This window comes from Saimiri boliviensis, chromosome 4 (genome assembly GCF_048565385.1).
Source record: "Saimiri boliviensis isolate mSaiBol1 chromosome 4, mSaiBol1.pri, whole genome shotgun sequence".
NCBI lineage: Eukaryota > Metazoa > Chordata > Mammalia > Primates > Cebidae > Saimiri > Saimiri boliviensis.
The window spans coordinates 104,917,512-104,933,287 of NC_133452.1; the positions used below are offsets into that span (position 1 = coordinate 104,917,512).

At 46.1% G+C, this 15,776-nt stretch overlaps 1 protein-coding gene across 1 annotated transcript in view; it reads right to left on the reverse strand.

Annotated features, from left to right (window-relative positions):
* Positions 1 to 15,776, reverse strand: part of LRFN2 (leucine rich repeat and fibronectin type III domain containing 2) — a 208,539-nt gene that overhangs the window by 41,889 nt on the left and 150,874 nt on the right. Inside the window, exon 2 of the mRNA XM_003923252.4 lies at positions 10,617 to 12,041. Coding sequence (XP_003923301.1) covers positions 10,617 to 12,016 — 1,400 coding nt within the window. The 5' untranslated portion in view covers positions 12,017 to 12,041. The remainder of the gene's footprint in view (positions 1 to 10,616; positions 12,042 to 15,776) is intronic.

The following is a 15,776-nucleotide window of genomic DNA, read 5'->3' on the forward strand; positions in this document are numbered from 1 at the left end:
AGCCAGCGTAGACCATGTCTCTGCCTTTCTCCGTGGGGGAGGAAACTGGGGTATTAATCCTCCTACTCTGTTAAAGGCTAACAGCCGAACCCAGGGTTGGCAACTCCCTTGTGGGTGGGCCACACCAGAGAAAGTCCCCATGTTGAGAATGTGAGTAAGAGAAGGAGCAGTGAGCCACACATCAAGAATAATGCAGTCGACCTGCCTCAGTCCCTGACTGTGTGGAGCTCCCACACCAGCTCTGAACTACCTCCTTTGACGGAATTGTAAACTCACAAAGTATCTGGCAGGTCTCAATCTACTTAGAAGCTTATTTTGCCAAGGTTAAGGATATGCCCATGACGCAGCCTCAGGAAGTCCTTGATGACACATGCCCGAGGTGGTCCAGGTACAGCTTGCTTTTATACATCTTAGGGAGGCATAATACATCAATCAAAACATGTAACATGTACGTTGGTTCCAACAGGAAAGACAGGAGGTGAGTTGCTTCGAGGTAATAGGTAGATTTAAAGATGTTCTGATTGGCAATTGGTTGAGTTATTATCAATAGAAAGACGTGTCTAGGTAGCAATGAGGGGTTGCTGAGACCAAGGTTTTATCATGCAGATGAAGCCTCAAGGTAGCAGGATTCAGAGAAAATAGATTGCAAATGTTTCTTATCAGACCTAAAGAGTCTGTTCTATTAGTAATTCCAAAAGGGAGGAGGGTCGAATGAGGCATATGTGGCTCCTCATTCCCATCATGGCCAAGTTTTTTCAGGCTAACTCTGCAATGCCCTTGACTGAGTGGAGGGGTTCATTCAATTGGTTGGGGGAACTTAGAATTTTATTTTTGGTTTTCAGAATGACAGAAATAACCCCCAAACTTGGAAATGTCAGATCTCTGCCTCTAGAAGCACTTAACACTTTATGAAGATGTTCTTTCAAGCTGTGTCATCTCTTTCCAATTTTATGACAACCTGGTGAGGTAGCGAGCATAGTTATCATTATCCCCATTTAGCAGGTGAGAAGCCTGAGATTCAGACAAGTGAAGAGAAGGAAGAGCACCAGAGCCCATGTCTGGAGCCCCTAATTCCATCTTTCTAATAGTAATCACTCAGACTCGGCTGAGGGGTAAAAAAATGGCTTCAGCAACTGAAATGCACATGGTGTTTTTGTTTCCAAAGTGTTTCTACATATGTTATCTCTTTGGAGATAACCCCACAGAGAAGATTTTTTATTCCAATGTTAGATGAAGCAAATCTCAAAAAGATGAGTAGTACATGGGAGAGCTGGGATTGAACCCAGGCCTTCTGGCTTCTTCCCTCACTAGCAGTTTAGAGACCAATCCCCTAGCTGTGGATTTACAGAAACTCTGTCTACCAGTGCCGTCCAAACCCCTAATTTCACTGGGCATGATGCTAAATGCATGTCAGAATCACTGGGAGAGCTTTAAAAACATAAATAACCAGGCACCAACCCAAGCTGACTCAGAATCCCTTTTTTTGGTGGGGGGATGCAACTCCTCAAGAGGTTCCAAAACACAGTCAGGGTTGGGAAACATGGGTGGCTGGAAGCCCTGGGCTCAGGGTCAGAATGCCTGAGTTCCATACCTTCCCCACCCCTGGTCTGACCTGGGCTGTTAATGAGGCTGAATGGAGCTGGGTTCTGTGAAAATGCCTGGGGAAGTTCAGCTGTGAGATAAGCGTTCAGTGTTGTTCTGATGGCCACCACCACAGCACCGTCCCCAAATCCCAGACGCTTCTCTAGGCTTAACCCCGTTCCTCTGTAAGTCTTTTTTGTTGTTTTCCTGGTATAGAATAAACAATGTCCCCACTCCCGTCTCCAAACTAACCAAATGTATGTAAAGTTAACTGGGCTGGTTCTCACTAGAGAGGGAAAAAGCCTCATTTCAGAAGAGAGGAAGACTGGATACATGCTGTCATCTCTTTATTCCTGCTAATTAATTTTTATCTTTGGAGCTCTCTCCAGCCACAGCTTTTGGAGATTGAGAAGGGAATAATGTGGAGAAATTAGTCACCTCTGAACAGATGCTCTGAAGTATTTTGAATCCCAGTGGTGTTACCTTCTTGAGGACAGTGAGAGGGGCAGGATGTGGAGATAGTAATGTGATTTGAGATGCTCTAAGAAGGTGCCCTGAAAAACATCTCCCCTGTGCACAAAGCCTGCTGTGGTTTTAAAACTCCACCATTAGAGATTCACTCCTTTGGGTCTTTCAGAGCTCCCAACTGATGTGTAAATATTTCTGAAAGGGGTTGTACCGTATACCTTGATCCCTTAAAGCTTCATCAGATCATTTTCCAAGTTTACAGCTCCGTTGATTTTGAAAAACAGAGACACAAAAGGCAAGCCGGGGAACAGGGACTAGAAGAGGGGTCCAAGAACTAAAAATGGGCAGGCTCCTTGTGATCACAAGCACTCTCATGTAACCAGTATGCCACTGTTGACTATGAAGGACACGCTTTCAAATACATGAGCTCATTCAATCCTCGCAACAACAATCCCATGAAATATGCAGAAAGGAATCTCTGTTCTCATTTTACAGATGAGAAAACAAAGATGGAGAGCAGTAAGCTGATGTTCCCATGGACCCAGGACTGGTAAGTGATGGAGTTGTGTGGATGTGCTACCTGCCTTCCTGCCTTCTCTATATTACTGACGGTGCATTGTGCCTAACGTGGAAAAGAAACACAGACAAACAAAAACAAGCCCTATATTTCCTAGCCTCCTTTGCAGAAATGTGTGCCCAAATGACATTCAAGCAGAAGTTACGGGGTGGAGATTCTGAGAAACTCCCCTTCTTGCCCTTCTTTTCATCTTTCCTATTGCATAAAAGTGAGATGAGATCACTGGCGCTCCAGCAACCATTTTGTATTATTAAGTGACCTTAAGGACAGAAACTGTGTGCTGAGCATGGCAGGACAGAAAGACAGAAGGAATTGGGCCCCTGATGACCATGCTACTCATAAAACCAGACCTAAATTCTCTTCCACTGGACTTCTTTTACGTGACAGATTATAAACCCTTACGAGTTTAAGCCATACTGATTGAGTTTTCTGTTCCTGCTAATCACCACACTTCTGACTCCAGAGTCACTTTTTTCTGTGGTGCCTCCAGCAACTTTGTCACTTCGCAGTGGCTTGCCTGGTGAGATGTAACCCAGAAATCCTCATCTTACCCACTGATCACCTGGAGGCTCCCAGGTGGTAGAGCAGAACCAAGCTTCTCACTGGCATCCCTGTCTCCCCAAAATTGCCGGAACTTAGAAGTATGAGACTGAGTCTCAGCTAAAGCTGACAGAGAAAATTCCTGTGGACTCCCAGAAGGCTACTCCATACTTCCCAGAAAGAGAAATTACAGCTGGTGTCCCCTCCCCAAGTCTCCAGCCTTAATAAAAACTCTGGGGCCTTAGCGAGAAGTGCCCCCAACAGGTACACAGCACGGTGGAAATGGCTGGATATAGAAGACTACATTTCTTAGTCTTTGCTTGAATAACTTTGTAAAATCTACTCAATCTGTTTGAGACTTGTTTTACTATCTATAAAATGGGTTTAATATTGTTGTCTTCTGCATCCCCTTTTGTAGATGTCACGTTTCAACAGCGTGGAAAAAAATTATAAAATATAAAATCCAAGGCAGGTTGATTTTGATGTGGGCTCTGACCAAGGAATTGCCTTTCCTCCCTGTCCACCCCTATTTCCTCCTCTATACTGTTCTCTTCCTCTGCCTGCGGGGACTCAACCTACCCTTCCAGGAGAATCCAGACTCTCTGGGGAAACAGCAGAGTCAAAGAATCTTCTCCCACAGGTCCTGTCCCTGGCATGCCCCCTCTCTTTAGAGAACAGCTGTTCCCACCAGTTTCTCCCCATGGCCCCAGATCCTGAGATGTTGATTTCATGAGTAAATTTTTTCCCAGCCCACAGTAGAGATGGCTGTCTTTTTATGGGGAGGAGCACAGCTACACTGAGGTGTGGAGTGTTTAAGATCCTGATGGAGTGAAACTTGCTGAATCTGCCCTCTTGTCCTTTCCCCAGATGGGAGGCGGAGCAGCAGTAAAAGATGCAGCCCCCTGCCCCAGCCCTGCAAAACTCGGTAGGATGATGTAGTCTCCCAGGACAGGGCGCGTGTCTAACAATCACGGAAGAACATGGCATGGAAAAGGGAGCCTGCAGATAGGGTGGTACAGAGGCTGGGGTGGCTGTTATCTCCCCACCTTCAGGGTCTCTCTCCTCACAGCCCCTCGCTTCTCTACACAAGGATGGGGGCCACTGCATCTCGGCTGCCTGCCTTAGGAGCACGCCTGCTGTTCCCCTGGCCCTCCTGGGGACCGTTCCAACATCATGCCTGGTGACAGATGTTCTTGACATCTCTTAGAGACAAGTGTTTGTGAATGTCACTTGGGCTGATAATGACATGCAGGGCATTTAACTTTCCATGTCACACCAGGGATGAAGCCAAGATGGGATGGGCTGATACTCCCTCCAGGGTGGCAGGGGAGGCTGCCTTTCTGATTCCCCTCTCCCAAACTTCTCCTACCCCTCATTGACTCCTCTCCCCTTTGTTACTGCCACCATTAGTGCCAGTCCCTTCCTGACAGGGCGGGTCCTGGCATTAAGAAATAGGATGGTCAGCCCTCCCCAGTTACACAGGAAACAGGTCAGGCCCTACTTGTGGACTGTCTCTCGTGTGCCACAGTGCCTGCCTCTAGGGCTCAGCCGTGTGTATTCAGGAAGGGCAAGCAGCTTGGGAGTGCAGCCGGAACCGTTAAATAACGAGGGAGCTTATTAGCTGAAAAAAGAGCAAGGCACTATTTTAGATAGCCTAATTCAAATCTGGTCTGAGTTACCCATGATTTGGGGCTATCAGTGCCTCTGCTCCTGTTCTGTGGTATGTAGACTAGTGATGTTTTTAGACACTGCTCACAGCTCTTTGAGGTTTCTATGGGACCTTGAGGTGGGCCACTGGTGACCTGTCAATGGCATATGTTCAGGTCTGGTTGAGTTCTCTGGGCCTCTGCCAAGGTTTTTGTCTCTGACCTCAGGTCCTGGAGCTCAAATGCCTGTGAGACACGGCACCCTAACCCTGGGTGGCAAGGTGACACAGTGGCCCCAACCGGTAAAAGCAGGTGAAACTAGCAATGGTGGAAGCCACAGTATCTTGATCATGGGATTATGAAAGTCTCAGGTAGATACACACACAATGAGAGCTGGAATCATTTAAGTCAAATGTTTTCACTCCTGCCTGAAAGTCAGGCTGCCTGCTTAGTATCCCTGGAATGGAGTCAGCCAGGTCCTACTGAACCCTTCCGGCACGGGCAGCTCACTACTTTGTGGCAATTTTACTTTAATCTGCTGTTGGGCAGCTTTGATCTTTATTTCAAGTCTGTCCAGTTCACCAAATATTGACTCAATAGCTATTTTGGGCTAGGACTCCCTAAAGGCTAGGGACATGGAGATGAACATGCATGAATATCACATGCTAGCGAGGAAGACAGATACAGAGCTGCTGTAAGGCTGCTGCTGTGGGAAGTTTGTTTTTGTGATGGGCCAATGCCTACTTCCGTGTGCATCTTTCCCTCTTTTTTACCCACAAATTCTTTGAGTTAGTCAAAGGAATGATGACTTCTTTTCTAAGTCCTCTCATCTCCGAGGTAAACTTCTTCCATTTCATATGTGCTTCCAGAACCTCATTTTCATCAGCCCTCTTCTGGATACACTGCAGTTTGTAAACATAACTCTGAAGACTGTGCTGTCCAGATTAAACATATGAAAGCTCTGCTCTGACAAGCTTGAATGACTCGGCATAACCATAACCTCTCATGATATGACTACTATATCCATTAGCGCAATTAAAAATTGTCAGATCAGGAGACATTTTGGTTCTGCTGAGCTCCATCACGTTGTAGCCATCACCAGCTCTTTCACATTGTGGCTATAACATCCTCAACATCAACTACAACTCTGAGCCTAGGCACACAGAATTTCTGTCCAGCTGGAATTTCCTACCTTGACCTTGTGCAAATTGCAATGATTCCTTGAACCAAAATGGAGATAGATGGTTGATTGATTGATTGATAGTTTTGTGGACATGACAACTGGTCAAGCATCTTTTCTGTGTAGTTATCAACCTCAATTAGAAAACACACTGGCAGTCCAGAAATCAGACAGATGTTGAGGCAGAAGCCAAAGGCTTCTGGCAAATTCACATCAATTTATTCATCAGTCTGGCTAGTTGACCAGTTACAAATTCACTTCATCAGTTTACAATTCTCCATTTTGTCCCCAGGACAGCATGAGAGTTCGCTAAATGTCCTGTACAATTGTGACGTGCTCTGTTTATGGTAGTGACTCACAGCCAGCAGAAACTCCTAGGACAATTTCCAAGTGTACCTGTCACTCCAGAGATTCTGGTCCAGCCAAGAATCACTATGCAAGGGGAGATGTCCCTGAGAAGATTGCCCTCATGAAGAACAAGGAGGCAGAAAAAAAGCTTGAGAACTACTGGTCCACATCACCTCCTGAAGACACGGTTCAGTGACGTGGCGGGATTTGCCCTTAGTGAACCCATGTTAGGTCAGCATTCTTTTCCACAGGCTCACAGCTGCCTATGGAGAAAGTCTTTCTAGAATTGTATAGGGACTCCATGTCCAGCCTGGCACCCTAAGGATTACAGGGTTTATTCCCTGAAAAGCAGACCATCCACCCACTCCTTTCCCATCTTAGGCATCTCTCTGTCCAGGCTATCTCAGAATCACCCCCGTGGCATTGAGAACCTCATCTACTTGTTCCTTTAGTCCTTACTCACCTACATATGACCCATCAGGGCCTGGTGACCAGAACTCAACAGGCACTGTGATGCAGACCTGCTGGGTTTGGCCATCCCTCTCCATAGTACTGGTCTTGTTAGGTTGAGGCTCTTGGCAAACATGCAGGCTGTCTGCATTCAGATTCCATCTCTGCTACTTACCCTCTGTTTAACACATTTAGCAAATTTCTTCTATGTAAAGTGAAATAATAGTTTTTAACCTCCTATGGTTTTGTGAGAACTAAATGAGTTAGTGCACTTAGAACCCTTAGAATAGTGCCCAGCACAAATAACCCATCCATGCAGGTTTGCAGTATTATTGCTGCTGTTGCCACTGCGGCTGTTCTGGCTGGGGAAGATGGAGGCAAATTGCAAGTCTTTGCTTCTTATCTATTCTCATTGTAACCTCTTTCCCAACCAGCATTTTTTCTTCTTGGACATAAACATGGGCTAAAAAGCCCTCTTTGGCTGCATCTGGCTTTCTCTGTACAGCAATGTGCTCCTCTTTAACACTCATCTTCAGATACAGACCTTTCCTCCCTTCTTTTGTATACCTTCCTGTTAAAATGAGCAGGGCAGAGAGCCCTGTGCCCGCTGGTGTCCATTCTTTCTAATGAGGACAATTCATTTTCTAAAAATCCAGATTCTTCATTAGACTCTCCTATTTCTCTCAAACCATAGTCCCTTTTAGGACAGTGAGCAGCACGACCACAGGGGTTGAGCCTGGATGCTGAAGCCAGAGGCCAGAGTTCAAATCACAGCCCTGCCTGTTTCTGCTGTGTGATCTTGGAAGAATTTTATTTTTTAATTCTCTTGGTCTTTTATGCTTCTTAATATGTCCAGAAGGATTAAATAAGATACCACCTGTAAGAGCCGAGCATCAAATGCATAGAAGGCTGGCAATAATGTTGGCCAGCGATTGCTATTACTATTATCTGGCTACAGACTCACACTTACTTTTTTCTCAAAAATTTTGGAAATTTGTCTTCTTAAAGAAAAGACCGGATTGTATATCTAGTTTTCCTCTTCTATTTTCTTCCTCAGGATGGTGGACATATTAGTCTTATTTTAATACTAATATTATTCTGTGCTGTTACTAGTACTACTGATAATAACAATCTGTATTCCTTGAGTGTCTGCTACTATGTGCCACCACAATTTGGAGAATTTCCATGCTGTATCTCCTCTTATCTGCATAACCAGCCCTGAGAAGTCACCATTGTTAGCTGCATTTTTTAAATTCCAAAGTTTCTGATGCTTTCATTTAATCTGTATATTTATAAAGTTAGGATCTCTAGGTTCTCAAACACCAAATAAAAGCAATTTGAATTCTCACCTTGAGTGATTACAGGAGCCTACCCCAAGCCCTCCCCTCCTCCTGCCAGTATCTTTGAGACCCCCAGCAAGCTGCGCCATTTTGGCAACATTAGCATGTTGCCTTCTGGAAGCCAACATCTTCTCTCCCCTCACAAACTGCATTTCCCTGTGCAAACCGCAGAGCTGATAGCATTTTGCCTCTACACTTTTTTTTTTTAATCAAAGTCATGACCATATAATAAATTCCCAAGTAAAGAAATATATTTATTTTCAAAAGGTCAACCTCACAAGTTAGCAAAGAAATGCAAATTAAAACAAGTGCCATTTTTCACCTCTAAAATTGGCAAAGATGAAAGTAATTTTATATTCAATATTGGCAAAAGTGTGATCAAAATGAGTACTTCCACTGGTGAAAGGGTAAATATTTATATGTAACGTATAAAGATTATAATTTACCTGCAAACCAGTAATTCAACTCCTAGAAAAATATGCTAAGGAAATCACAAATATATTTATGAGCAAAATATCCATCACTCTATTATTTTTAATAATGAAAAATAAGAAATGACCTGAATTTCCAATAATAGAAAATTAGTTAACTAAATTATGGTAAAGCCCAGTAAAAAATATTTTAATGCCATGGGAACTAAGCTAGCTGTAATATTGAATGGGAAGAGCTAAGATACAGAAAATACCCTAGATTGATTATAAATGACATTTGAATGAACTCAGACACCTTCCAAATTTCTCTTTTTAACTTTGGATAGTGGGATTTCAGGTAATTTTTATTTCCTTCTTCATAATTTTCCCTACTTTCCGAATTTTGAATAAAGACTATGACTTTTATAGTGAGAAAAATACATATATGCATATTTAAGTTTGACCATATGCCCCTATCCATATATTTCTATATATGTGCATATATGCATGTGGGTAAGTTCCAATACTGCTTTCTCTCCATCCTGAGACATGACACTGCTATCCAGACAAGGCCAGCAGCTGCCAGGTGAGGAGAGGACCCCAGGTCACTATGGTTTCCATGACACACCCACCCTCAGTCACATTGACTCTTCTCCCCCAGAGCTTCCCATCCAGAGACTCATCATCTCAGACAGTCAGAGCTGGAGGAGATCTTCAGGATGGATCAAGTGTTCCTGACCTCTCTTGCACCATGGGCCCTTTGGCTGGTGAAACTCATGGGGACCCTTGTCCGAACAACCATTTTACATGCATAAAATAAAACACAGAGTTTCAAAGGAGACCATGCATTCCTTGAGCGGTAAGGTTCTAGGCCATGTCCTTCATATTTCATACAAGGGAAATAATCTGTGATTCAGCATCTCAGCCCTTGGTTTTTGTAACCCCTGACATTGACCAGCAGACGGTGGAACTCTGTGACCATTTTCCCTCTGAATGACTTATGTGATTCTATCGAAGCATTCCACGTTTAACCTCCCTTTCTGTCAGACCTAGAAAATTACCGCTTGATTTTCACAGCAACTTTCCAAGGTCAATATCATTGTCTTCATGTCTAGATGAAGACAATGAGGTCCAGGGGGGTCAGCAGAGGTGAGAGGGGTGACTATACCTGTAAGACCCCAGGGGGCTCACATGATGTGGTCTGAATTAGTCAGTGCTCAATTGGGAAAGGGAAGCTCTTCTCTCTCTAGGGCTCTAAGTGGGCTGTAGGGCTGCTTAGAGGTCCCAGTAGAGGACTTCCAGAGGAAAGAGACTGCCTGTCAGTGAAGCCAACCCAGAAAAATGTAGAACCTAGACCAGGCAAGACATTGAGAATACAGGGTTTGTGGGGGACCTCTGATCCAGCTGAACCTGAAGCAGGTTCCTGACTTGTTAATGGCATAAGTCAACATACTACCCCTCCCTTTCTCTCTCTCTTTTCAAAGCCAGTTTGATTCAGTTACCGACAACTGAGTAAGTGCATTTAGCAAGTGTACAAACTAAGTCAGGTACTAATTGTCCCTATCTTACAGATCAGAAAACAGAGGCAGGCCGGGAACATGAAATGGCTAGCAAGTGGAAAAGCCATTATTTGAGTCCCACTCTTTCTGATCTCAAAGCCTTAACCATGACTGCATGAGTCCAGGTGACGGTCCAAAGCCTCCCTCTTTGGGGGAGTCAGAATCTTCAGCCAAGAGGTCTATTCAATATTCTTGCATACCCTCCATCTGGGCTCAGAGCAGAACATTCAGAAGCTCATGGCCACATGACCACTGACCACAGCCACCAAGCCAGGAGGTGTGGTCTCTCTCTACACATATTTCTCAGGCTGCCTATGTGGGTTCTTTTCTTTTTAGCCTTGTAGTTGATGTTCTTTCTATCCCCTCTTACCTGCACGAATGGCACAGTTTGCTCCAGAATCCCCACAGACACCTTGGGGGAAGAGGGGTATAGGTGGGAGCAGCCCCCAACCCTCCCCGTCCCCTTCTCCTTCCCAGCCAGACACCCTCCCTGCCTCTGCCATAGGCGCTCGCTCACCTGTAAATCAGCACCTCATCGTCAGAGCAGTTGTACTGCAGCTGGTACATCTTCACCCGGGGTGCTGATTTGCTGACAGACCACTTGACCAGGGCCGAGGTGGTGGTCACTTCAGACACAAGCACAGCCCGTTCCGGGGGGCTTTTGGGAGGCTCTCCGCCGCCACTGCCTCCACCTCCCCGGCTGGTCTTGCTGGAGCCCGTGATGTCTGAGAGGCGGGACTTGGGGGAGGCAGTGCGGCTGGTGCTGTTGCTGAGGTGTGGCAGCTGGACGATGGAGACCTCCACTGTGGCCGTGGCCTCTCCAGCGGCATTGGCAGCAATGCAGGTGAAGGCACCACTGTCCTGAGATGTGGTGATGAAGATGTCCAGGGTGCCGTTGTCATAGACGGCGGTCCTTGAGGAGTTCCCCACCAGGCGGTCATCGGGGGCTACCCAGTGGATCAGGGGGCTGGGGTCCCCGATGGCTTTGCACTTGAGTGTGGCCGCCTGGCCCTCGAGAACCAGCAGCTTGTGTGTGTGCTGGGTAATGAGAGGCGGCTCACACACGAACTCCTCCTCACGCACGTGCCAGAAGTAGCGCCCCTTGAGGCCCCCCGGGGAGCCACAGGTTTCCAGGTCATCATCCCGCTCGAGCCTCCGCAGCCAGAGAAGCTCACAATTGCAGTGAAGTGGGTTGCCCCCAAAACTAAAGGACAAGGGTGGGGCAAAGGGTGTGGCTGTCAAAGCCGAAGCCTGGGAGCGGGCAAAGATGGGGTCTGGGGGCAGCTTCTGTAGCCGGTTGGAGGTGAGGTCCAAGCGGGCCAGTTTCTGCAGGTCTGCAAAGGTGCCCTCGGCGATGTGGTCCAGCAGGTTGTGGTCCAGGCTCAGCTGGTGGAGGTTGACCATGCGCCGCACGGAGTCCCACGGCAGGCCGTGGAGGTTGTTGTAGGAGAGGTCCAGGTCCTCCAGCGTCAGCAGGAAATCCTCGAAAGCCTCGTCTGCGATGCCGCCCAGCTGGTTGTTGTTCACGATAAGGTGCTGCAGGTTGACCAGGCCCCGGAGGGTGTCCTCCCCGAGGCTCGGCAGCCGGTTGCTGTCGAGGTGCAGGGAGCGGAGGCTCTCGAGGTCCAGAAAGGAAAAGGGCTGGATGTGGCTGATGGTGTTCCTGGACAGGGTCAGGTCCACCAGCCCCGTCATGTTGGCAAAGTCCTGGCGGCTGATGTGGATGATGAAGTTGCCGCCAAGGCGCAGTTCCACCGTCCGCCGGTCAATGTCAGGGGGTACAAAGAGCAGCCCCTTGGAGGGACACAGGGTCCCCAGTGACTCAGACAGGTTCTGGCAGACACAGTACTTGGGGCAGGCGTCGACCACGGCAAACGCCATGCCAAACGCCAGCAGGCCACCAAGCAGGGTCTCCATGGTCTGGTCACTCAGGCCACGGTGCCTGGAAGGGAGGAACACAAGGTCAGGGTCAGGAGGCAAATTCCTAACGCGCTCACCCAGAGCTTCCTCCCTCACATTAACCCTGTCTGTCTTAGGGAGTGGCAGAGAATGGCATGTGCTCAGGCAAGGCCTACTCTCTTTCAGGAATCCCTCTAATTCAGTTTTACTGTTTCTCTTTTCCTTAGCTTTTATCACCTTCGAACACACTATTTAATTTACTTATTTATAATGTTTATTTATTGTTTTTTGTATCACTCCTGTATGGTCAGCTCCAATGAAGGCAGGCACTTTTGCCTGTTTTACTAACTGCTGTATCTTAAGTATCTAGCTCGGTGCCTGGAACACAGTAGCTGCTCAGTAACTATTTATTGAATGGTTGGATGAAGGAAGGAAGGAAGGAAGGAAGGAAGGAAGGAAGGAAGGAAGGGATTCCATACCACTGGCTTATCCAATAATTGAGTTTGAAAGGACGTTACGGTTATATTTTGAGATACAATTTAACCTTCTTAATTGCTTTAGGCTCACCGTGAAATGAAATTGAACCAGCATTCCTTAAGAATGAGGTTGTGGATAAGAGGAGAGTTGGTGCTGAGAGACTCCAGGGTCAGTGGGGAACTGTTTCACCAAGGAGAATCCACATAGTTCATGAGTCTTTAAGAATGTGGGAAGTGAAGAAAGAGGTGTGATGGGAGGCAGAAGTGTGAACTTCTGAATGCTTCGTAAGCAATTAGCCTCTGTCTGGACCCCCCACATACATCTCACTCTGAGATGTCTTACTCTGTCTCCCAGGCCTGGAGTGCAGTGGCACAATCTTGGCTCACTACAATCTCCACCTCCTGGGTTTGCCTGATTCTCTTGTCTCAGCCTCCCAAGTATCTGGGACTATAGGCACATGCCACCACAACCAACTAATTTTTTGTATTTTTAGTAGAGACAGGGTTTCACCATGTTGGCCAGGCTGGTCTCGAACTCATGACCTCAGGTAATCCACCCACCTCGATTTCCCAAAGTGCTGGGATTACAGGCGTGAGCCACCATGCCCGCCTCTCAAATTGCCTTCTACGCATACTAATTAGAGTTCTGCAAAAATGGCTTCTAAGACCAATAAGTTAGGGAAGCATTGCCTACTCTTGCTTTCTCTTACAATAGCCCTACATGCATGAGCAAGTTTAGAAGAACTGAGAAATTCTGCTGCAGTGAAACACTAAGTTAATGTTTAATTTTCTATTACCTGGCCGGGCGCGGTGGCTCAAGCCTATAATCCCAGCACTTTGGGAGGCCGAGGCGGGTGGATCACGAGGTCAAGAGATCGAGACCATCCTGGTCAATATGGTGAAACCCCGTCTCTACTAAAAATACAAAAAATTAGCTGGGCATGGTGGTGTGTGCCTGTAATCCCAGCTACTCAGGAGGCTGAGACAGGAGAATTGCCTGAACCCAGGAGGCGGAGGTTGCGGTGAGCCGAGATCGCGCCATTGCACTCCAGCCTGGGTAACAAGAGCGAAACTCCGTCTCAAAAAAAAAAAAAAATTTCTATTACCCCTATTTCTTTTTACTATAAAGACATCCCTTTTTTGAGCAACAGTTGTTAAAATAAACACACACACACATATACACATACATATATATATAGACACACACACACACACACACACACACACACAGAGACAAGGTCTTGCTCTGCCACCCAGCTGGAGTGCAGTGCTACAATCATCATTCATGGCAGCCTGAAACTTCTAGGCTCAAGTGATTCTCCCACCTTGGCCTCCTGAGTAACTACAGGCATGTGCCATCATGCCTGACTAATCAGTTTTATTTTTGTAGAGTCAGTCAATATTTTGCTATGTTGCCCAGGCTGGTCTCAAATGCCTGGCTTCAAGCAATCCTCCTGTTTTGGCCTCGCAAAATGTTGGATTTACAGGCATAAGCCACCTTGCTTGGCCAATATCCTGCGGAAGTAGAACTCCATAGCTCCTTGTTTGAGAAGCACAGATGCAGACAAAACTAGCTGATTAAAAAAAAAAAAAGATGCATAGTCTATTGAAAAATGTATTCCAGTTATACACTTTATTACGTGTATTTGAATTCCACTGTTGTGTCTCTTTAAGGGTATATCTCCTGCCTGAGATCCTTCAAGGGCCAGAGGCCTGCCCTATATTTTATCTGGAGAGAGCATCATTGTGAAGTAGAAATATGATGTGAGCCCAAAATGTGACTTCAAATTTTCTAGTGGCCATATTTTTTAAAAAAGTAAAAAGAAACAGGTGAAATTAATTTTGATAACAGATGTAATTATTATTATTGAGATGTCTAAGGTTTTTATTTTACAAAGTCTTCAAAGTATTAATGAGATGTCTAACTTTTTTATTTTATAAAGTCTTCAAAATCTGGTGTGCATTTTACACTCAGAACACATTTCAAATGCTCATTAGCTACATGTGGCTATTGGCTACCATACTAGATAGTGCTGTGAACTGTAGCTCACAGACCAAATATAGCCTGTCACCTGTTTTTGTAAATAAAGTTTTATTAGAACACAGCCATGCTTATTTGTTTACATATTGCCTATGGCTTCCTTTGTGCCACCGTGGCAGAGGTGAGCCATTGCTGCAGATAACATGTGGCCACCAAAGCCTAAAATATTTACTATCCTGTCCTTTACAGAAAGAGTTTTGCTGACTTCTGTTCAATAGGATATGATTTTTTTTTTTCATCTTCATCATGGCACCTTCATTTAAAAGCCTTTGCCAAACTACCCAATTCCACACAGCTCTGCCCTGGGCTCCCCAGGAGCTCCTGCCCACCCTGCCAGTCCCTGTTCTCACCAAGCTCCTACCTAAGGTAGACCAGCTTCCCCTTACCCAGGCCCCACCAGGTCACAGGTGTCAATACATGGAAGCTTTCCACCTGCTACCTTTCCAACTTGCTCTGTGTTCACATGTGTTCTGGCCTTCTAGGTCTCTATTTGCTGGGGCCTCATTGAACAAAATGAGGATCTTCTCCATCTGCATTGAGTCTTCAGTTTTCTAGCTACACCTCCCCATGACTCACTGTGGTCACAGAATGAAGAAGGCTAAAGGTTTTCTGGCCATAGTATCTGCTCAAATAGCGTTGAGTAGTATTCTCTATACCCACAGGTACACATGAACAGCCACATTCAAGGATGTCCCTTACTAATTAATCAAGAAGTGGTTGTGTGTGTGTGTGTGTGTGTGTGTGTGTGTGTGTGTATGGGCTAGTGTTCTATGGCCCCATGATAAAGGCCATCCCCCTTATGAGCTCTTATCAGTAAATTCGGCAGTATTCTAAGGCTAGATGGCACTTCCCAAGATTTTCAAGCCCTGGCACACAGGAAATGATATTTGTCAGGTGCCCTGGGCCCAAGGCCAAGGCTATTCATGGCCTGTGCTGGATATCTTCCACCCTCCCCTAGCTGGCTCTGCATTCTGGGAGGCTGACCCATACGGACCGCAACTGTGCAATATAGATGGACTGCCTACGCTGTCTTCTGTGCCTTTCCACCCTTGGTTGTGTCGCCTGCCCTCTGGTAGAGGCAGCAATGGCGACAGCAAGCAAGGAAGTCCCGGAGGCTTCCGGATGCATACCCTGGAGCTCAGAGGCACAGAGCCCATGTTTTAAATGGTGTGTCCTTATAAATTATGCTAAATAAACCACATTTTAAAAAAAAGTTTGTTGAAGATTAACAAACATCTAATGAATTCCAATCTGTGACATA